The sequence below is a fragment of the Rhincodon typus genome, chromosome 11, assembly GCF_021869965.1.
Source record: "Rhincodon typus isolate 14 chromosome 11, sRhiTyp1.1, whole genome shotgun sequence".
Taxonomy (NCBI): Eukaryota; Metazoa; Chordata; class Chondrichthyes; order Orectolobiformes; family Rhincodontidae; genus Rhincodon; species Rhincodon typus.
In genome coordinates, this window is record NC_063342.1 from 74850497 (window position 1) to 74873388 (window position 22892).

Consider the following 22892-nt stretch of genomic DNA (forward strand, 5'->3'; position numbering starts at 1 on the left):
TTCAGAACCCCCTTCCCCTCCCCCATTTCTGAAGAAGGGTCTAGGCCGAAACATCAGCCTTCCTGCTCCTCTGATGCTGCTTGGCCTGCTGTGTTCACCTAGCTCTACACCTTATTATCTCAGATTCTCCAGCATCTGTAGTTCCTACTATCTCTTTCTTCATCCCAGTTGGATTTATGGATGACCACCGTGAAGTGAAGACTTCTAGCTTTGCTTTTCCCCACAAATGGACAGAGTTTCTGTGTGTATACATCAAAATCCTTCATTATTTAACAAAAAGCTGCTGCAGTATCCTCATACATCTTTCAAGGGAACACTAACTCAGCCTGTTTATTTTCCTAATAAATATATACATTTGCAAGGACCTAAGTATGACTTATTTTGTTTAGAGTCATAAAGCATGGAAACAGACTCTTCAGCACAACTCATCCAAGCCAAATAGGTTTCCTAAACTGAGCTAGTCTCACTTGCCATGTATTTGTCCCATATCTCTCTGTACATTTCCTGTTCATGTACCTGTCCAAATGTCTTTTAAATTTGGAAATTATACTCACTTGAACTCTATCACTTCCTCTGGCAGCTCATTCCATATATGCACCACTCTGTGTGGAAAAAGTTGCCCCTCTGGTCCCTTTTGAATCTTTCCCCTCTCACCTTAAAGCTATGCTCTCTAGTTTGGTACTTCCCCCACCCTGGGGAAAAGACTTTGTCCATTCAACTTTTACTACGCCCCTTCATGATTTTATAAACTTCTGCAAGGTAAACCCTCAGCCTCCAAGGAAAAAGTACCAGCCTGTCCAGCCTCCCCTTATAACTCAAATCCTCCAGTCCCAGGATGATCACAGGCCTCCAGTCTGAACAACAACCCTCTACACCTTTGAAATGAAAGGTAGAAACAGGAAAATCAAGTCCCCCTGCACCCCCCACCCCCCCAACACACACTCCTGGGACAGTTATAGTACGGGGTTAAGTACAGAGTAAAGCTCACTCTAATTTCTCAAAACAGAAAAGTAAAAGTTTCCCCACATCTGGAACTGAAATAAAGTTCCAGTGACAAAAACAGAAATTGCTGGAGGAGTCCAGTAGTTCTGGCAGCATTAGTGGAGGGAAATCAGAGTTAACGTTTTGGGTCTGGTCACCCTTCCTCCAAACTATGGTCACTGGGCCCAAAACATTAACACTGATTTCTGCACACAGATGCTGACAGACCTGCTGAGCTTCTTCAGCAAATTCTGTTTTTGTTTGATTTCCTGCATCCGTAGTTCTTCCGGTTTTTGTATAGTTCCAGTGACTCTGGAAAAAAAAGGAACACAAATAAACAAACAAGAAATAGCTCTCCTCGACTCTGACCGCACCAATTACTCTTCTCTTCGGATAGGGACAATAAGGGGTCGAAATGTGGAATAAACATTCCTTGGCTCAGTCAAATGCATTGGAAACTATTAATCAAATTCCCTCAGCTCCGTACCCATTGAACACTCCCAGGACAGGGACAACAACGTTCTAAAAATCAGAGGGAAAGGTTCCTCTAACCATTGCAAATGAAAATAAAGATTCCCTTACACCAACTCCATCAAGTATTTCTAGGACAGGAACATCACGGGATTAAAATAAAAGCGGCCTCTGTCATGACTTGCAGTTCCTGCTCATAGTGTGGCCTCAGCCTCGGGTTTTCTTCCAGGAATTGCCTGCCTTTGACTTGGGCCTGATCATTGCCTGCGACATGGGAGTGACGGCTCTCATCAGGGATCCACTGCCCAGGACCAGGTTCCTCCTCGAGTGTGGTTTGCGCTGGCCAAGGGAGGATAGAGCTCAGGACGCAGGGCTGACAAGTGAGGGACCTGCTGGATGGTTGAGGAGCAGGCCGGACAATGCCAGCACAGTTGGTCGTGAGAGCTCTGATCCACCTGCAATTCGCGACCCAAACCATCCCAAGCCTTACAGACAAGGCACTCGGCCCTGACACCTCGTGTGCACTTGAGACAGCTCAGGCGGATGGTGGGCTTCCAGGCAAACTGATTCCAGTCCATCTGCAACTCAAGTTGGTTAAACAGCAAGTTGGTCAGACTAGATTTTCTCGCCGCATATCCATGGTGACTTTTCCAAATCAATCCATATTTTTCCATGTGACTATTAATTCTATCTAAAATAGTTATTTCTACAAGTTTCCCCACCACTGATGTTAAACTGACTGGTCTGTAATCGATGGGCCGATCTTCACAAACCTTTTGTTGTATGTCTGCAGACCTGGCCTCCAGCAATTCTTATCCATAGCAGTCATATGAACTCTTAGTATCCTCATAAACTTATACAGCATAACTGGCAAAGGGCCAATTTGTGATCCATCATATGTAATCGGTCAGATATTAAAACTCAGTGTCATGTGTAAGGCTACTCACAACCAGCAGCTTAACCTAGACCACTGAGGGGGGTTTTGGCCAACAATTATGCCCCACATGGTGATCTTAAAACTATTCAAGGTGCAGACCATTTTGAAGCAGTTTGCCTTCCTTCCTGCAAATTTTTCACCTTTTGTCTCAAATTCACTGAACATTTTATCATTGACACTTGCACACTAAACAAATTAGTGGGCAAGGTGTCAACGAATATGTTTCTAGCCGTCTATGGGGAAAAGATGGAAATGTAGAGTTGGGCCCAACTAATATGCATTAGGTTAACTAAATAATTTCTTCTGATATTCCCAACCTGAGAATCACAATAAGCAAATCCACAATCGAAGCTGTTCACATCTGTCAGTAGACCAGACATAGTACAAGGTCAGGCAACAGGAAACAACTGACTGCTCACTGACAATGGATCTCACAGGGTCGTTTATTTTCCCACAGACACATTTTTCATTTATCATTAAACGATTGTCAGCAGTAGTACTGCAGAATGGTTGAACCTGTTGCACATGGTGTTAATTGAGAATTACTTTACTATATTTCTGAAGAAAGATACTGAGAGGGACAGGGAATCACTGACGTGTGAAGGCAGCAGTAAGACACAGTAGGGTGTCAGGAGTTGAGCAGGCATGAAAAACAGGGAATAAGTGAAAACAAGGGCATAAAGAGTGAAGTGGATATGGAGTAGGACATAGAATTATAGAAGCGGCATTAGAAAGGGAGAAAGACAGGGTAATTTGAGTTACAAACAAATTACGGCAGATGAAGTGCAATGCAGAGAAATGCAAAACAAATTATTTTAGTGGGAAGAACGTGAAAAAACACATACAAAACAAAGGCTACAAATCTAAAAGTGGTGCAGGAACTGAAGCACTTGACTGTATAGATAACGGAACAAGTTGACAACACAGTTGCTTACAGCAATATAGGCTTTATTAACAGTAACACAGTATAGAAGCAAGGAGATTGTGTTAATTTATATAGAATACTGGTTCAGCCTCAAAAGGAGGAATGCATCTAGTTCTGGATGCTGAATTTTAGAACATGGGAGAGTGCAGAGAACTCCATATGAATAGTTCCAGGGATAAGATAGATTGGAGAAGCTGAGGTTGTTTTCCTTGAAGAAGAGAAAGCCAACTGGAGCAATGATAGAACTGTTCAAAATCATGAGGGGTCTAGACAGTGACTGGGACATATAGCTCCCATTGGTGGCAGTATCAAAAACAAGAGGACACAAATTAAAGGTAATCAGAAAAAAAAACAATGGAGACATGAGGAGAAAGTTTTTCACAGAGTCAGTGGTTAAGAACTGAAATGTGTTGCCTAATAGTGTGGTGGAGGCACATTCAATCAAGGTATTTAATAAGGAATTGGATTATTATCTGCAAAAGAAGAATGTACAAGTTACAGGGAGAAGACAGAAAAGTAGTACTTGGGTGCAGTGATCATTCGGACAGCTAGCACAGACATAATGGGATGAATGGCTTCCTCCTGTGCTGGAAAAATTCTGCAATTTAATCCAGCTATTCTCATATTTTACTTCCGCTGCAAAGAATTTTGACCAACATCCTTCCCCTCACAAACAGTGAGGTTCTCATCTCACAATAGCAACCATATTTCATCTGTAACAGAGTCACTTCAGGCTGATTTGGTGGGAAACTGCTTATGTTTTCAATTCAAACATGAGGAAAGGGTGAAATATACCACTCCAAAAATGAGAGAGGGCTACAGATGGAAAAGTGTTTCTCGTTTCAGAGTTAAGCTACACACAATTTGTTCTTCCAATACTGCAGTGTAACAGAGTAAAAGTGGACAGTGGTTAACTTCAGCTACAATTCAAATCTCAATTCAAACTGCCACCACAACACAACGGTCGTCTCCAGTCTGTACAAACAAAAGCAAGACCAGGATGTTCATAAAGCCTTTGTACAATGTTCAATGTCAATAATTCCGGATGTATATCTGATAGAAGCAAACTGTAAATATGATCAGTCATTATTTTTAAAATTATAGTGTTATTGTTTTCTTCATTGAAAATGGTAGAAAGCATTGTGAATTGTTACAGCCAGTGGAACTGAAGTTGGCAGCAGCTGTGAAAAAAAAACACATTGCTTGTTGTAGGAAAACTACACCACATTGAAATACAATTAATGACTGGATGAAAGGATTCTATTATTTGTATACTCAAAATTATGAATTATGCACATACATTATACAATTAATTGCATAAACACCTGTGTTATATAACATAAATTCAATCTAGCAAACCACCACAAAACTGTCATGACTGTTTAATAAAAGAAACCTTTCCTCTTCATCACTTCTGGCTACATGTTGTTCTTTGACTTCCACTCCATCTGTTCACTCCTAACTCCATATGTCTCATCCATCTTCAATGATTCCTCTTATTGTATGTCTCAACATCTTTCTCGCGATCATTCTGCCTCCTTCTGACTGACTGGCTAACTATTGTTTTGTGATCTATCAGCCTATATTACTCTGTATCACTTGGCTTTTGTACATATCCTTTCGCTGAAATACTGAATTTCCTTGCCGTACCTTTGATTCAACGCAGGATAAGAAGCAAGATGGGAAGCAACAACTATTCTGGAGTGGTTGCAGCAAATAGATAGTGTTGGAACTTTTGAAAGTTTGGGCAGAATTGATAAGACTGGCTCCAGGCAGCACAAAAAAAGACACTAATCTAGCTACAAAATTAAGGAGGAGGGTCCTTGCCGCAATTAGCAAACTGAAGCTTATCAGGGAATCAGGTGTATTTCAATCTGGAGACTTGAGGCATGTAGGGGTGACCTGTACCTGGCTATTAAGGTGGCTTGTACCTGAACACACTAAGCGGCCCATGCCTGCTTACAGGATGGCAGACAGAAGCTGAGCAAAACTAAGCAGCCTGCTCACACACTGAAATACAATGGTCCTTTGAACAGAACTGCTAGAAGGTCAGTAAAGGAACACTGTATGTTCCCATCTGACACAGTTCTGATGAAAGGATGCCTTAGGATAGATAAATGGCCAATTCCAGCATTATTAATGAAAAAATGATTTGTCCCTTTAAATGAAAAACATCAGGTGCTAGATTAGGTCCTCAAGCAGCTTCAAGTATAACAGCTAAAGTTATTTTGTAGTAAACAGTTGCCTCTTTGAAGCTACCAGCAATATTAAATAGCTTCTAGCTAAAAATGCTCTTATCATAGAAGTTGGCTTCAATACATAACCAGGTTATAATACAAGCCTTAAAAAACATTTAAGCTTAGATGTAAAGATTAACTAGCCTTAGAAGACCCCTTCTTGTATGTCCTGAACAAGATAGATTGATCACAACCCATAGATTACAAAATGCTGACTGCAGAAGTAGCTGTATGATGTTACACTTATAATTAACTTTATAACACAAGTTAATCTTATAGCATTTAGTTAAAACTAACTAACTTTTTATTTTTACATTATGTAATTGGGACAGTGGGAAAATAAAAGGAGTAACTGAATGTGATAAAAGATAGCACCAAAACACAATGGGTAATAGAATTTGAGCTGTCCTTACAGATAGACAAGCCTGAGAAAGACCCGAAGGAGTACAGGCATTAAACATTTTGAATGCGAATGAATAGGATGCATAGGAAGATCCCAAGGCCTAGCTAATATATAAGATTATGGGAACCTGGGGCGGTCCATAGAAGTGTCCATCACTGATTAGGTGTCCCACAGGATTGGGTATTTGAATTAAGGGGAAGTACAATGACTACATCATATTTGATTACTGTAACAAAAAAATGTATAAAACTGTTGTATTTCTTTGCAAAAGCAGAGGGTATGTCATTGATCTATCTTCCGAAGCCAGATTCGGGGAAGATCCTTTGGCCCTCTCCCCGCATAAACCGGTTTCTGCTTGAATAAACATCTTCCACTTGCCAGAATTCTGCCTGCCTCCTCAGACTTTGTTTTGGGTCAGGAAAAACGCTCCTACAAGGCAGATTACTTAAGGCATGCAGTCTGCTAATCTACACGGCTGTCAAGGAAAGCAGAAATGGGTCCAGACATGCACTCGATGTCTACAAAGCAATAGGTATATATCCAGGACTCAGCAGCACTCCACCAGCCTGGAACAAACCAACTGAAGGGCAACAGCAAGGGCACCAAAAATGCACAGCCTGAGTTATCCAGGCACAGCTTCCTACAGGAGCCCACTGAAACTGATTTCCAAAATGAAACATTCATGTTCAATTTGAAAACATCCTTATGAGTTATTATTTCAGAAATAAAAGTACTTGTCTTGTCACTAATTATTTTAGGTGAATAGACTCAAAGTGAAAAGAAACATGAACAAATTGAAGACTGAAAGCTTTTTCTACATGTCCAAGGCAATGCTTGGTCCACATTTAGTTAGATATTTGAGATAATTAGAATTTCATTGGGGTTCTTTCTGCTCTGCAGACGTGCTAAGCATTTGAATTGTGATGGATTTCAGAGCAGGACACTACTGGGGCATTCTCAATACTACTTTTAAATATATGTAGACAGACATCTTGAGAAAACACTGAAAACCCACCATGTAATCTCATATGTCCTTCAATTAAACAGTCTCATCTGCAAAATGTAGCTAACACCCTAACATTTGTAATTGTTACTGGTCTTGCACTCTTAACTTTCTCAGACTGTATTAGCATTGATATAATTTCCTGCATTTGTCATTGTTACTCATATTCACAAATTGGTAAACTGCAAATTGATTTCTTTCCCACCAGAGAATTTGTCTTCACACAAACAGCTGACAAACTGGAACTACAACCCATCTACAGTATTTGCATAGGAACTAGAAAATGGCTCACCAAATACTGCATAGCAATGGAGCGTCGTAAAGGACCAGGCGGACCAATAAGGAAAACATCTTGTCCCAACAGGTCTTTCTGCATGATCCATTGAAAGTGCTGTGCGAGTGCCTGAGGTAAGGGTTCCAACACTGTTCAGAATGAGAATTGATACAATTATTGTCCTCAACTTCACAACACAGCAATGAGACAGCACAATTGCAAAACTTGTACTGTTCGCCGTGAAAATCACACCGGAAACAATAGTCCTTTGCATGTCCTGATAAACAGGACACAAGTTAAAACTCTCTTGAATTATGTATCATTAGAATAATAAAACATTATTGTGCTTTAGTTATAATATATTGATTTGACAGGGTAACAACAGTGGTCCTGATATTCCAGAGATTGCCCAATTGAGGCGGCTGAAGAGGAATTTAACACATTTTTCACCCCAACCAATAGTATCTTCTATTTCATTACACATCACTTAGAAGAACCAGAAATATAAGGAGTGGACCGTACACCCATCGAGTTCACTCAGCCATCCAATACAAACTTGGCTGATCTTCGGTTTCAATTCTACTTTCACATTGACTCCCCATATCCCTCGACTGCCTGACAGAACAAAAATCTATCCATCCCTGCTTTATGCTTATTCAGTGAAGACCCCATGTTGTAGAGAATTCCAAAGACTCAAAACCCCTCGAGTGATGAAATATTTCCTCATCTCAGTTGCAAATGAAAGCCCTTTATCCCGAGACTGAACTCCCTTGTTCTTGACTCCCCAGGCAGGAGAAACAATCACTCAATGTCACTCTCAGGATAATGAAAGGCCACGAGGCAGGGAGAAATTGGTTATACAGTAGACAAGGCAGGCTCAATGGGTGAAGTAGACTTGGGCTTTTGTGGAGAAATAAATTTAGTCATGAATTTGTGAGAAATTTCTTCAGACTGGCATATGAATCTGACCACTGCATGGACTGCTTTAAGATAAATATCACAGATGTAAGTAAGTGAGGTCATTATAATCCCAAAGGACCATAGGACTGCTCTCTCATTAGAGAGACACTACTGAAGTTGGTTTAACTTGAGCGTCACCATGCATCAAGCAAGGGGAGAGGTTGAGAACAAGGACCTTCATTTAGCCAATGTGGGAATCGAACCCACACTGTTGTGGTGTCACGCTGTGCTCCAAACCAGCTGTTCATCCAACTGAGCTAACTGAACCCCTGTACTGATACATAACTAAGTCCAAGGGTGAAAGGAACAGAAAGATACGCTGCTTGAGCGAGATGATTTTGTTTAACTCATTGCTGGATGTGGCTGTTGCTGGCTAGGAGACCAGTCAATTGCCCAGAGGGCACAGTTAACCACATTGTTGCCACATGTAAACCAGGCAGGAGCTGCAGTTTTTAAAAGACATCAGTGAACCAGATGGGGTTTTCCAACAATCAACACAGTTTCATGATTGTCATTAGACTCTCATTTCAAGATTTTTTTTTATTGAATTCAAATTCCATCATCTGCCATGGCAGAATTTGAACCCAGGTCCTCAGAACATTACCTGCATCTCTGGACAAATACTCTAGTGATACTACACTGGGCCATCACCTCCCTATTTAACATGTAATATAAACACCTGATATGGACTACTTGGACCAAATGGTGCATATCAGTCTTTTAAATATAATGTAGTTCTATATTCTGCCCACCTTCTCATAGCCTATCAGCAGGAAGGAACAACTGACCTCATTACATGCTTATCTCACTTCCAACGGCAGTAAAACTTACCAGTAGCCTCTGAAAATCAACAATAATTCGCACCAACACAGTTTCAACTTTTAATGTGTTTCTAGTTGGAAATTTCTTAAAAACAAATTTTATGGCTTTTTTCTGAATCGTGCAGTTCTGGGAAAATTCATAATAAAATAAACCATGTTTGACTTAACTTGCTCGTTGTTTGAGAAATAAATACACTTAGACAGCTTGAAATAATGTTGACGCCCTCAGTAACAGTTTTGGTTTTGGCCTCAGGGGATTGCTGACCAACTCACAGTGATAACACACCTGGCAGAAACCTGGATATATTCAGCCAAAGTGACTGCAGCAGAATCCATTAATGGAGGAAGTCTCCCCAAGGACAACTTTAGCAATATGTTAAGAGCCAGTGCCACAAGCTTAATGCGTTTGCACCCATCCAGACCTGCAGTACATGGGCCAGTTTTAAGCACTCTCAAATTACCTAAGTGGCCAAATAAAAGTGAAGCTAAAAAAGATCCATATAACCATAGAAATGATACAGCACAGAAGAGGGCCATTCAGCTCATCTTGACATGCCAACCCAATGACTGCCAGATGCCTTTTCTAAACACGTCTTCCTGCACACAGCCCTTAGTCCTGCAGCTTACAGCAATTAAGGTGCAAATCCAAATACTTCGTGAAACAGTTTAGAGTCTCTGCCTCCATCATCAACTCAGGCAGCGAATTCCAGACACCCACCACCCTCTACGTAAGAAAAGTTTTTCCTCTTGTGCTCTCTAATCTTTCTGCCACCTCGCTTGAATCCATGACCCCCCCCTGGTTTTTGAACCCTCTGCCAAGGGAAACAGGTTCCTCCTGTCTACTCTATCTTGACTCTTCACAATTTTATCTACCTTAAACATGCCATCCTTCAGCCTTCTCTGTTCCAAGGATAAGAGCCCCAGTCTCTCCTTGTGGCTACAATTCTTCAGCCCTGGCAACATTCTAGTAAATCTTCTCTGCATTCTCTCAAAAGCAATTACACCCTTCCTGTAATGTGGCAACCAAAACTGCACACAATACTGCATTGTGGCTTCACCAGCATCTTATACAGTTTCATCATTATATGTCTACTTTTGTATTGTATCCCTCTGCCAATAATGTAGAGCATTCCATATGCCTTCTTTAAAACCTGTATTGCTATTCTTAGGGAGCTATGCACTTGCATGCCAAAATCCCTCACTTCATCTCTCCCTCTCAGTATATTCCCCTTTATTGCATAATCCCTTTTATTTTGACCTTCCGAGGTGCATTATCTCTCACTTATCAGAGTTAAACTCGATCTGCCATTTTCCTGCCGACTGCACCAACCCATCTATATCAATTTGGAGCTTACAGTTATCCTCGACACTATCCACTACAAGGCCAATTTTTGTGTCGTCTGCAAACTTCCCAATTATGTCCCTCATATTCAAGTCCAAATCGTTAGTTTATAAAACAAACATCAGGGATCCCAACACCAAGCCTTGCAGAACACTACTTGAAACAGCTTTTCATTTGCAAAGGCAGCCATCAGTCATGTTCTTTTATTTCCTATTACTAAGCCAACTTTGGATCCAATTCGATACATTACGCTGTATCCCATGGGCTTTTACTTTTTTGACCAGCCTGCCATATAGGACCTTGTCAAGTGCCTTACTTAAATCCATGTAAACAATATCCACTGCACTACCCTCGTCGGTCCTCCTTGTCTATTCCTCAAAGCATTCATCAAATATGTAAGGCATGATCTTACCTTAACAGAGCCATGACTAGTCCATGCCTTTCAAAGTGATGGTTTTTCCAATTTCTCAGGATTGATACTAACAATTTGCCCATCATCAAAAAAAGACTAACTGACCTACAATTGTTTGGCATTTCCTTCGTACCCTTTTAAACAACAGAGCCACATTTGCATTCATCTAGTCCTCTGGTACCTCACCCATGTCTAGTGAAGATTGGAAATTAATCCTCAGAGCATCTGTTATTTCCTCCCTGGTCTCCTTCAATATCCTAGAGAACAATCCATCTAGCCCTGATGACTTATCAGCTTTCAAGGATTCCAACTCCTCTCACATTTCCTCTCCCATTATTTCAAACTGTTTCTCTTGGTTTATTACTACCACATGATCCCTTTCCTTTGTGAAAACAGAGACAAAAGAATTTATTTTAAATTCTTCACATATTCTCTACACCTTGACACCAGCTCCCTTCTTCATCTCTAATAGGGCCCACTTTTTCATATCCTTCAGCTCTTCATATACCAGTAAACTATCTTTGGGTTTTCCTTTATCTTGTTTGCTAACATTTTTTCATGTTCTCTCTTTGATTTCCTTACTTCTTTTTTAACTTGATCCCTGTACTATCTATATTTGTCTAAGCTATCTGCAGTGTTGAACTTCTTGTGACTATCATAAGCTTTCTTTTTTTTATAATCTTCCCCTGTATTTTTCCAGACGGCTATGGTCTAGATTTGGCAAGTACCATTCTTATTTTTGGAGGTGACATGTCTGCTTTGTGCCCTAAGGATCTCACTTTTTAGTGCCTCCCACTGGTTTAATACTGATTTATCCTTCAGCAGCCCTGTCCAGACCACCTCAGTCAAGTCAATTCACGGTTTTGCAAAATTTGCCTTCTCCCAGTTAAAAACATTTACTCCAGATTTATCTCTGTCCTTTTCCATAATAATACTAAACCTAACCAAATTGTGGTCACTATTCCCGATAGGTCGCCCATTGTCACCACCCAATTGCCCATCTTCATTTCCCAAAATGAAATCCAGAATTGCGTCTCCTCTTGTTGGACTTGTTACATATTGTTTAAAAACAATTCCTGTACACAGCACATGAATTTTCACCCTTAATGCCCCTTATATTGTTTGAAACCCAGTTGATATTGGGATAGTTCAAGTCTCCTACTATTATTGCCCTCCTATTCCTACAGGTAGAAATTTGTCTACATTTGTTCTTCTATCTCCGAATCACTAATTGGGGGTCTGTAGCACTCCTTGTAGTGTGACTGCCCCTTTTCTTTTAATTCCTAAACTCAACCCATTAAACCTTATTTGTTAACCTATAGCATATAATCCCTTCTCACAACTGTAATTGATTCTTTAAGCAATACTGCTAACCCGCTCCTTTTTTGTCATCCAATCTATCCTGCCTAAAAACTGTATATTCAGGGATACTGAGTTGCCAATTTTTACTCTCCTTTAGCCAGGTTTCTGTTATAGCAACGACATTGTGCTGTCATGTGTCCAGCTGTGCCCTTAGTTCAACTGCCTAGTCTGTAATAGTCTTTGCATTGAAGTATAAACAGCTCAACCCTGTCAATATCCTATGCTTTTGAATCCTCATTTCTTTTGCCTTTCTGAGTCGCTGACTACATCACCAACTAATGTTCTACCTTCCGTTTCCTGATCCAAATCTGACCCATCTAAGCCTACACTTTGGCATCCATTGCCTTGCTATGCACCAACGGAACTAACAGAGACATTTACAAAAAGTGTCAAATGGAAGTGTGGCACACAACATATCAAATGCATAAACTAAACTCTCTTCAAAAAAAAACACCATCAGCAGCTGCTGCACTGAATTATCAAAGTGCTGGGACATTTCATTCTAAAATGAGCAAAATGGTGACTTGATTAAAATATATAAATATAAAGACATTAGATTGAGTCAATGTGGTTGGAATATTTCATCATTAGTCATTCTTGTCATCAACTTATCAAACAGAGAATAGATATTTCTCTATTCACTGGATCAAAACCAATCATAGTTGTAAAAATTCCTGATGAGTCTCTCCTGAAAGGTGAATCGTACTTTTAATGTTTACCAAGTCAAGACCCCTCAGGATGTTCCATGTATTGATAAGATCACCTGAGATTTTTCTGATCTGCAATCAGCAAAGGTCCAAAATGCTCAACCCTTCTTCAGCCAATCCCAGGAATGAGTCAGATGAACCTTCTTTGAATTGCTGCAAAAGCATTTATATCTTTTTTCTCAAATAAGGGGACCTCAAATGGACACAGTAATCCAAATGTGGTCTCACCAAGGCTACGCAGAAGTACATTTCTTGGATAAGAAATTTCAGTAACATTTCCCTACTTTTCTACGCAAGCCAACTTGTGACAAACAGTAACATTCAATTTGCATTCCAAATCTCTTGCTGTACTGCACAAAAACATTTTTTTGGACACCTGGATTCCTCTGTACTTCCAAGTTCTGCAGTCTCTCTTCATTTAAATAATATACTGCTTTTTGATACTTCCTATCAAAGTGGGCAAATTCACATTTCCCACATTATGCCCCATTTACTAAATTTTTGCCCACTCATTTAACTCATTTATATCCCTTTGCACACATTCTATCTCCACTTGACAACTTACTTTCCTAGCTTTCTTGGTGTCATCAGCAAAATTAGCCATAATATATTTGGTCTTTATATCCAAGTCAATGATATATGTTTCAAATACTTGAGACACAGCACCAATCCCTATGTCACTGCACTGCGGAGAGCTTGCCAACCTAAAAAAGACCCAGCTCATCCCTACTCTCTGCTTCCCCATAGCTACTCAATCCTTTATTCATACTAATATGTTATCCCTTATACAATGAGATCATATTCAGTGGAGCAAACTTTGATGTACCCCTGCTGGGCAAGGGTGGGATTCTTCTTCAGAGGGTTGGTGTGGACTCAATGGGCCAAATGACCTGCTTCCACATCGCAGTGCTTCTATGATTCTATGAATCAATGTTTCATAATCTTCCTTATTAAATGCATTTTGGTTGGAGAAGTTTTAGATAATTGAGCTGTAGCTCTTGATACAGAAGAACAGGAATTGGCTACTCAGCCTATAGTGCCTGCTCGCAACTCAGTACCATCATGACTGATTAAGCATTTCAATTCCTTTTATTCACTCCATCTCCATAACCTTGTACACCAATGGTCATGAGAAATCTATCAACCTCTGCTTTAAACATATTCTAAGACAACGCCTTCAGTTTCTTCCCATAGTCCAAAGATGTGCAGGTTAGGTAGACGCCACGCTAAATTGCCCATAGTGTCCAGGGATGCGCAAGCTAGGTGGGTTAACCATGGGAAAGGCAGGGTAGCAGGGTGGGATGGTCTTTGGAGTGTCAGTGTGGACTCGATAGGCCAAATGGCCTGCTTTCACAACGCAGGGATTCAGACTACTGATAGGAAGCCAGGACATAGGAGAAGCTGAATAAGTGATAACAAGGGCTAAGAATAGGAGACAATGGGTAGGCTGTGCTGAAAGCAACCCATGTAATGCAATAGTGGAATTAAGAGTGGGTAAAAATTAGCCTGAATCAGACTCAAAACTGAGAACTACAGACACTGAGTTCAATAAATTTAGAGTCTGATTATGACCTTCCATGTCTTTTTTTAACCCAACTCCGGTCTTGTTATGACAGCCTTCTAAACACCATTGAGTACAGATCCAGAGTCTTCAACTTTCCTCATACGACAAGCCCTTCAGCCCTGGGATCATCCTCATAAATCCCCTCTGGACCCCCTCCAACACCAGCACATCCTTCCTTTGATACAGGGCCCAGAACTACTCCCAATATTCCAAATGCAGTCTGGGACTTCGATGTTGTGGCCATTTCGGAGACATGGATAGAGCAGGGACAGGAATGGTTGTTGCAGGTTCCGGGGTTTAGATGTTTCAGTAAGATCAGGGAAGGTGGTAAAAGAGGGGGAGGTGTGGCATTGTTAGTCAAGGACAGTATTACAGTGGCAGAAAGGACGTTTGATGACAACTCGTCTACTGAGGTAGTATGGGCTGAGGTTAGAACCAGGAAAGGAGAGGTCACCCTGTTGGGAGTTTTCTATAGGCCTCCGAAAAGTTCCAGAGATGTAGAGGAAAAGATTGCAAAGATGATTCTGGATAGGAGCGAAAGTAACAGGGTAGTTGTTACGGGCGACTTTAACTTTCCAAATATTGACTGGAAACGCTATAGTTCAAGTAATTTAGATGGGTCAGTTTTTGTCCAATGTGTGCAGGAGGGTTTCCTGACACAGTATGTAGATAGGCCAACAAGAGGCGAGGCCACATTGGATTTGGTACTGGGTAATGAACCAGGCCAGGTGTTAGATTTGGAGGTAGGAGAGCACTTTGGTGATAGTGACCACAATTCGGTAACGTTTACTTTAGCGATGGAAAGGGATAGGTATATACCGCAGGGCAAGAGTTATAGCTGGGGGAAAGGCAACTATGAGGCGATTAGGCAAGATTTAGGATGCATAGGATGGAGAAGGAAACTGCAGGGGCTGGGCACAATTGAAATGTGGAGCTTGTTCAAGGAACAGCTACTGCGTGTCCTTGAGAAGTATGTACCTGTCAGGCAGGGAGGAAGTGGTCGAGCGAGGGAACAGTGGTTTACTAAAGAAGTTGAATTTCTTGTCAAGAGGAAGAAGGAGGCTTATGTAGAGATGAGGCGTGAAGGCTCAGTGAGGGCGCTTGAGAGTTACAAGTTAGCCAGGAAGGACCTAAAGAGAGAGCTAAGAAGAGCCAGGAGGAGACATGAGAAGTCTTTAGCAGGTAGCATCAAGGAAAACCCTAAAGCTTTCTATAGGTATGTCAGGAATAAAAGAATGACTAGAGTAAGATTGGGGCCGGTCAAGGACAGTAGTGGGAAGTTGTGCGTGGAGTCCGAAGAGATAGGAGAGGTGCTAAATGAATATTTTTCGTCAGTATTCACGCAGGAAAAAGACAATGTAGTCGAGGAAAATACTGAGATACAGTCTATTAGACTAGACGGGATTGAGGTTCATAAGGAGGAGGTGTTAGCAATTCTGGAAGGTGTGAAAATAGATAAGTCCCCTGGGCCGGATGGGATTTATCCTAGGATTCTCTGGGAAGCTACAGAGGAGATTGCAGAGCCTTTGGCTTTGATCTTTATGTCGTCATTGTCTTCAGGAATAGTGCCAGAAGACTGGAGACTAGCAAATGTTGTCCCCTTGTTCAAGAGGGGAGTAGAGACAACCCTGGTAATTATAGACCAGTGAGCCTTACTTCGGTTGTGGGTAAAGTGTTGGAAAGGATTATAAGAGATAGGATTTATAATCATCTAGAAAGGAATAATTTGATTAGGGATAGTCAACACGGTTTTGTGAAGGGTAGGTCGTGCCTCACAAACCTTATGGAGTTCTTCGAGAAGGTGACCAAACAGGTGGATGAGGGTAAAGCGGTTGACGTGGTGTATATGGATTTCAGTAAAGCGTTTGATAAGGTTCCCCATGGTAGGCTATTGCAGAAAATACGGAGGCATGGGATTGAGGGTGATTTAGCGGTTTGGATCAGAAATTGGCTAGCTGTAAGAAGACAGAGGGTGGTGGTTGATGGGAAATGTTCATCCTGGAGTTCAGTTACTAGTGGTGTACCTCAAGGATCTGTTTTGGGGCCACTGCTGTTTGTCATTTTTATAAATGACCTGGATGAGGGCGTAGAAGGATGGGTTAGTAAATTTGCGGATGACACCAAAGTCGGTGGAGTTGTGGATAGTGCGGAAGGATGTTGTAGGTTACAGAGGGACATAGATAAGCTGCAGAGCAGGGCTGAGAGGTGGCAAATGGAGTTTAATGCGGAAAAGTGTGAGGTGATTCACTTTGGAAGGAGTAACAGGAATACAGAGTACTGGGCTAATGGTAAGATTCTTGGTAGTGTGGATGAGCAGAAAGATCTCGGTGTCCATGTGCATAGATCACTGAAAGTTGCCACCCAGGTTGATAGCGTTGTTAAGAAGGCGTACAGTATGTTAGGTTTTATTGGTAGAGGGATTGAGTTTCAGAGCCACGAGGTCATGTTCCAGCTGTACAAAACTCTGGTGCGGCCGCACTTGGAGTATTGCGTACAGTTCTGGTCACCGCATTATAGGAAGGATGTGGAAGCATTGGAAAGGGTGCAGAGGAGATTTACCACGATGTTGCCTGGTATGGAGGGAAGGTCTTATGAGGAAAGGCTGCGGGTTTTGAGGCTGTTTTCGTTACAGAGAAGAAGGTTAAGAGGTGACTTGATAGAGACATACAAGATGATCAGAGGATTAAATAGGGTGGACAGTGGGAGCCTTTTTCCTCGGATGGTGATGGCTAGCACGAGGGGACATAGCTTTAAATTGAGGGGTGATAGATATAAGACAGATGTCAGAGGTAGGTTCTTTACTCAGAGAGTAGTAAGGGCGTGGAATGCCCTGCCTGCAAAAATAGTAGACTCGCCCACTTTAAGGGCATTTAAATGGTCATTGGATAAACATATGGATGATAATGGAATAGTTTAGGTTAAATGGGCTTCAGATTGGTTTCACAGGTCGGCGCAACATCGAGGGCCGAAGGGCCTGTACTGCGCTGTAATGTTCTATGTTCTATGTTCTATGACCAGAGCCTTACACAGCCTCAGCAGTACATCTCGTTTTCTAGCCCTCTTGAAATGAACGTTAACATTGCATTTGCCTTTCTGGCTGCAAACTGAACCTGTATGTTAAATTCAGAGAATCTGAATGAGGATTCCCAAGCCCCTTTGAGCTTCAGATTTCTGAAGCCTTTCCCCATTTAGAAAATAGTCTATACCTCTATTCTCCCCTCCAATGTGCACCTTCCCAAATTGTATTCCATCTACCGTTTCTTTGTCCACTGTCCTAGCCTATCCAAGTCCTTCCGCAGCCTCCTCGTTTGCTCGATAATCCCTGTCCCTCCACCTATCCCCTCATGTCATCTACAAATGTGGCAACAATGCCCTCAGTTCCTTCATCCATGATTGCGAACGTGTAACGTGAACAGCTGTGGCCCCAACACTGAACCCTACAGAATTCCACTCGTCACCGGCTGCCATCGTGAAAAAGATCCCTTTATCCCCACTCTCTGCTTTCTGCCAGTTAGCCAATGCATGCCAGTGGCTTGCCCCTAACACCATGGACCCTTAATCTTACTTAGCAAGCCTCTTGTGTGGCACCTATCAAAGGCCTTCTGGAAATCCAAACAGATCATGTCCAGTGGCTCTCCTTTGTCTACCTAGATTATTATCTCCTCAAAGAACTCTAACAGATTTGTCAGGCATGATCTCCCTTTGACAAAACCGTGCTGACTCAGCCCTGTTAGATCATGAAATTCCAAGTACTCCACAATCTCATCCTTAATAATGGACGTTAAATTCTTAACAAATGACTGAAGTCAGGTTAATCAGCCTAGAATTTCCTGTCTTCTGCCTCTTTCCCTTCTTAAACAGGTGTGTTACATTAGCCATTTTCCAGACGTATGGGATCCTGCCTGACTTCAGTGATTCCTGAAAGATCACCAGCAACGCCTCCACAAATTCCTCAGCTATCTCCTTCAGAACCCAGGTGTGTAGACTATCCAGTCTAGGTGATTTATCCACCTTCAGGACTTGCAGCTTTCCCAGCCTATTCTCCTTAGTGATAGCCACTACAATCACTTCTGCCCCCTCACTCTCGAAGTCCTTGTGTTGATACTAGCATCTTCCACCACGAGACTAATGCAAAGTACTTATTCAGTTCCTCTGCCATTTCTCATATTTCATTTTCTCCACCCTTATTACTTTTTAAATTATCCTCCACTTGTTTTTAAAGGCTTTCCAATCCTCTGGCTTCCTGCTAATCTTCACCACATTGAATGCTTTTTCTTTTGCTTTTGCTTTTATACTGTTCCTGACTTCCCTTGTCAGACACAGATGCCACGACCTTCCCTTAGTATGTTTTATCTTCCTTGGGATGAATTTCTGCTGTGCATCCTGAATACTGTAGAAACTCCTGCCACTGCTGCTCCACCATCTTCCCTGCTCAGTCCCCTTCTAATCAAATCTGATCAGCTTCTCCCTTATGTCTTTGTAGTTACCTTTACTCAATTGGTAATACCATTACATCTGATTCAAACTTCTGCTCTCTAACTGCAGGATGAATTCTATCATATTATGATCACTGCCCCCTAGGGTTTCTTTACCTGAAGCTCCCTAATCAAGTCTCCTCATTACACATCACCAAATCTGGAACTGCCTGTTCCCTCTACCACAAACTAGTCCAAAAAAACTACCTCATAGACATTCCACAAATTCCCTTTCTTGGGATCCGCTAGTTCACCAGCACATTGAAGTTCCTCACGATTACTGTAAGTGCCTTTCTTACATGCCTTTTTTAATCTTCTGATTTATTTTCTTCCCCAGATCCTGATTATTACTAGTACATAACTCTCATCAGGTATTTTCTTCCTTTGTGGTTCCTCAACCCTACCCACACAGATTCTACACCATTTCTTACAATTGAAGTAATTTCATTTCTTACTAAGAAAGGTACCCCGCCCCTCTACCCATCTGCCTGTCCTTTCAATAGTATGTGTACCCTTGGATATTTAGTTCCCAGCCCTGGATCTCATTGCAGCCATGTCTCCATGATACTTACAACATTGTACCTGTCAATTTCAATCTGCACGACAAGCTCATTTACCTTGTTTCATATACAATATGATTTAAGTACAACACCCTCAGTCCTGCATTGATTGCCCCCCTTCTCATAGTCGTCCCCTTTTTCAGGCTGGCTTGATGTTAGATTTTCATACTTTCTGCACTTACTTGTTCTGGAAACTTTAATAACCAATACTGAGCCCTCCCACCTCTTTAACCTTCACCATAATTTTCCATGCAATTGAACCCACACCTTTAATTTAAAGTCCTATCCACAACCAGAGCTATGTGATTTGCCATAACTCTGGTCCCAGCAAGATTCAGTTGGAACCCATCCCATCGGAACAGCTCTCTCCTTCCTTGTACTGGTGGCATTGTTCATTAATTCAAACCTGTTTCTCCCATACCAATCTTTGAGCCATATGTTTACCTCATTAATCTTGTTGACCCTGTGCCAATTGGCTTGCAGCTCAGGTATTAATGTGGAGATTATCATCTTTTGGTTCTGCTTTTTGATTTAGTCACTAGCTGCTCATATTTCCTCAGCAGAACTTCTTTTCTCTTCCTACCTACATGGACCACGATAATTGGATCTCTCCCCTCCCACTCCAAGTTCCTCTGCACCCCAGTTGAGACATCCTGAACCTGGTTAGCACGCAGGTAACACAGTGTTTGGGACTCTCCATCTTGGCCACAGAGAACAGTGTCTATTCACATGACAATATTACCCCACTTGCAACTACATTTCTCTTTTCTCCTCCATTCTTGAATGGCTCCCTCTACCACAGTGCTATGGTCAGTTTGTTCATCCTCCATACAGCCCCTACTCTCATCCACACAGGGAGCAAGAATCTCAAACCTGTTAGACAATCTCAAGGGCAGAGGCTCCTTCAACACTACCTCCTGCATCCGTTCTACTGCAATGGTTCAAGAAGGCAACTCACCACCGCCTCCTCAAGGGCAATTAAGGATAGGTAATAAATGTTGGCCTAGCCTTAAAAAAAAATGAGATTCAGGGATAAATTTCAAGAACACTTTTTTTGGTTAATAGTGAGAGTTGTCTTCTTGATGGATGGATCTAATAGATCTGATGAGCATTGTGGAGAAGGTACCCAGTTGTGGGAAATTACATCAAAATTCAGGGTCCCACTGCATCTTTAGAATATTCAGCCACACATTATTCAAGAGCTTCCAATTATAAACTGCTTATTCCTGACAACAGGAATGCAGATGGATTATGTGCAATTTTCTCAGCTTGAAATTACATTGGAGTGAGAAAGAACTTTCCAAGGTGTGAAACAGATATTTTGAAAACAGCCTAATCTTGAGTACATTTGAATCAATATCCATTTACAATTATTAAGGAAAGTTGTTGCAGGGAATATTAAACAAGAACTGAAGTCAACTGAGAACATCCTGCGCAGAATACACCAGACATGCAAGAACAGAAAGAAATGCGGTTCTTCAAACGAGAGGAATATCTCTCAAGTGAATCCAGAATATTCAAGGGTCCAGTTGCAACCGCATCTGCTCCCAACCCTTGTTCCCATCCTGAGCTGTGCCCGAAATCCTCCCACTGTTTCCTCTTCATGAAACTCTATATCTCACATGTTAATAATAATCACAGATGCTGGTGAATCCTAATTGCTTTAAGCTTTTTGTATAAAATAATCAAGTTATGCCATGATTGCACTGAGGAGAACAATAACGTACAAGTCAAACTGAAATTATGCAAAGCTGCAAAGTTGCTTAACTTGCAGAAGAGAAGACCGCACCACTCACCAAACCTGAGGTCAGCCTATCAAAGGGTCTATACATAAATTATTGTGGCTTTCTCACATGAAGATCACCTGAAGCATCACAACCTTTATGTTTCTAACATGGCCTGCTTCTATATTCTAAAATTCCATAGACTCCTTGTAACACCCTGTAACGAATATCTCTGAATGAAAAATAATTAAACATATTTATCATTCATTTTGTTTTACTTGGGTCAAGTGATGAGAAGATTGACCATAATTTCCAATGTTGTACCCAGGGAATGATAACCTGTAGTTTCCAACCTCAGTGTAAGAATCTTTTGTGTCACAGTGAAGCAGGACCTAAAAATAAGCCTTCCTTAATATAGAGATAGTAGGAACTGCCAATGCTGGAGAATCTGAGATAACAAGGTGTAAAGCTGGATGAAAATATTCATCCAGCTCTACACCTTCCTTAATATAGGCTGCTTGATGCACAGGTGTCACGGAGTTAAGAAATGATCCTCTTTACAGGTACTCACTTTAGTGGACTTCAATAAGTCGCTGTTTAGAGCTTCATTAAACAAAGATTACAGGCAATACCGGCAACAATCTTGAAATAAGGTAACAGCGTGGGCCATTCAACAATTTCTGGCATAAGTATCAAAGAAGCTGTGATATTTCATGTTCTATTTTCTAATGAGCAAAACTGCTTTTAACATACATATTGTGTTTCTTCACATCTGTTGTTTAAATCTGCCCACACCAACTAATCAACGCACTACTCAACGTTGAGCATCATCGCAGATGAAATGAGACACTGTGGTAATGTCACTGCAATTCTAATCCACAGGCATAAGCTAATGCTCTGGAGACAGGTGATCAAATAATTCATAGAATCCCTACAGTGTGGAAACAGGCCATTTGGCCCATTGAGTCCACACCGATCCTCAGAAGAGCATCACCCCCCAATCTTACCTCTCTAACCCTGCATTTCCCATGGCTAATACACATAACTGGCACATGCCTGGACACTAAGGGCAATTTAGCATGATCAATACAACTAACGTGTGCACGTTAGTTTCTTTTAGTTATCTTTCGACTGTTGGAGAAAACCCACGCAGACGTGGGGAGAACACACAAACTCCACACAGACCATCGCCCAAGGGTGGAAGTGAACCCAGGTCCCTGGTGTTGTGAGGCAGCAGTGCTGACCACTGAGCCACTGTGCTGCTGCACAAGTGCAGTTAAAAGAAAGCTAGTCTCATTAACAGCAATCAGAACATTAATTGTCATAAAAAGTCATCAATAATTTTTGGGAATTCGCTATTGTTATTTAAGTTGATCTACATGTGACTCCAGGCCCACAATATTGTGATTGACCCTTAGCTGCCTTTTGACATGGCCTAATATATCACTCAGTTCCAGGGGAATTAAAATGGACAATAAATTCTAACCTTGCCAGCCACGTCCACATCCTGTCAAAGAACAAATGAAGATCCTTCTCACCCAATACAACTGCTCCTTACGCTCAGCTGATCTTTATCACAGAATTGTTATGGGGCAAAAGGAGGCCATTCGGCCCATCAGGACTGCACCAGCTCTTCAAACAAGCATCATTGACTAGTGCCAATCTCCAGCTTTCACCCTACACCTTTGCACAGTATTTCTACTCAAACAATCATGTCATGCCCTCTTGCATGCC

General features: G+C 41.5%; 1 protein-coding gene across 5 annotated transcripts in view; it reads right to left on the reverse strand.

Moving 5' to 3' along the window:
• The window catches only part of vwa8 (von Willebrand factor A domain containing 8), a 325734-nt gene that overhangs the window by 295783 nt on the left and 7059 nt on the right, over nt 1-22892 (reverse strand). For 4 of the 5 annotated variants that reach the window (XR_007263236.1, XM_048603037.1, XM_048603036.1 and 1 more), the window contains exon 3: nt 7250-7380. The exons of the other annotated variant lie outside the window; for it this stretch is intronic. Coding sequence is in view for 3 of the 4 variants with exons in the window: in XM_048603037.1 (XP_048458994.1) it covers nt 7250-7380 (131 nt within the window). In the remaining variant the exon portion in view is untranslated. The remainder of the gene's footprint in view (nt 1-7249; nt 7381-22892) is intronic. 5 annotated transcript variants of the gene reach the window in all.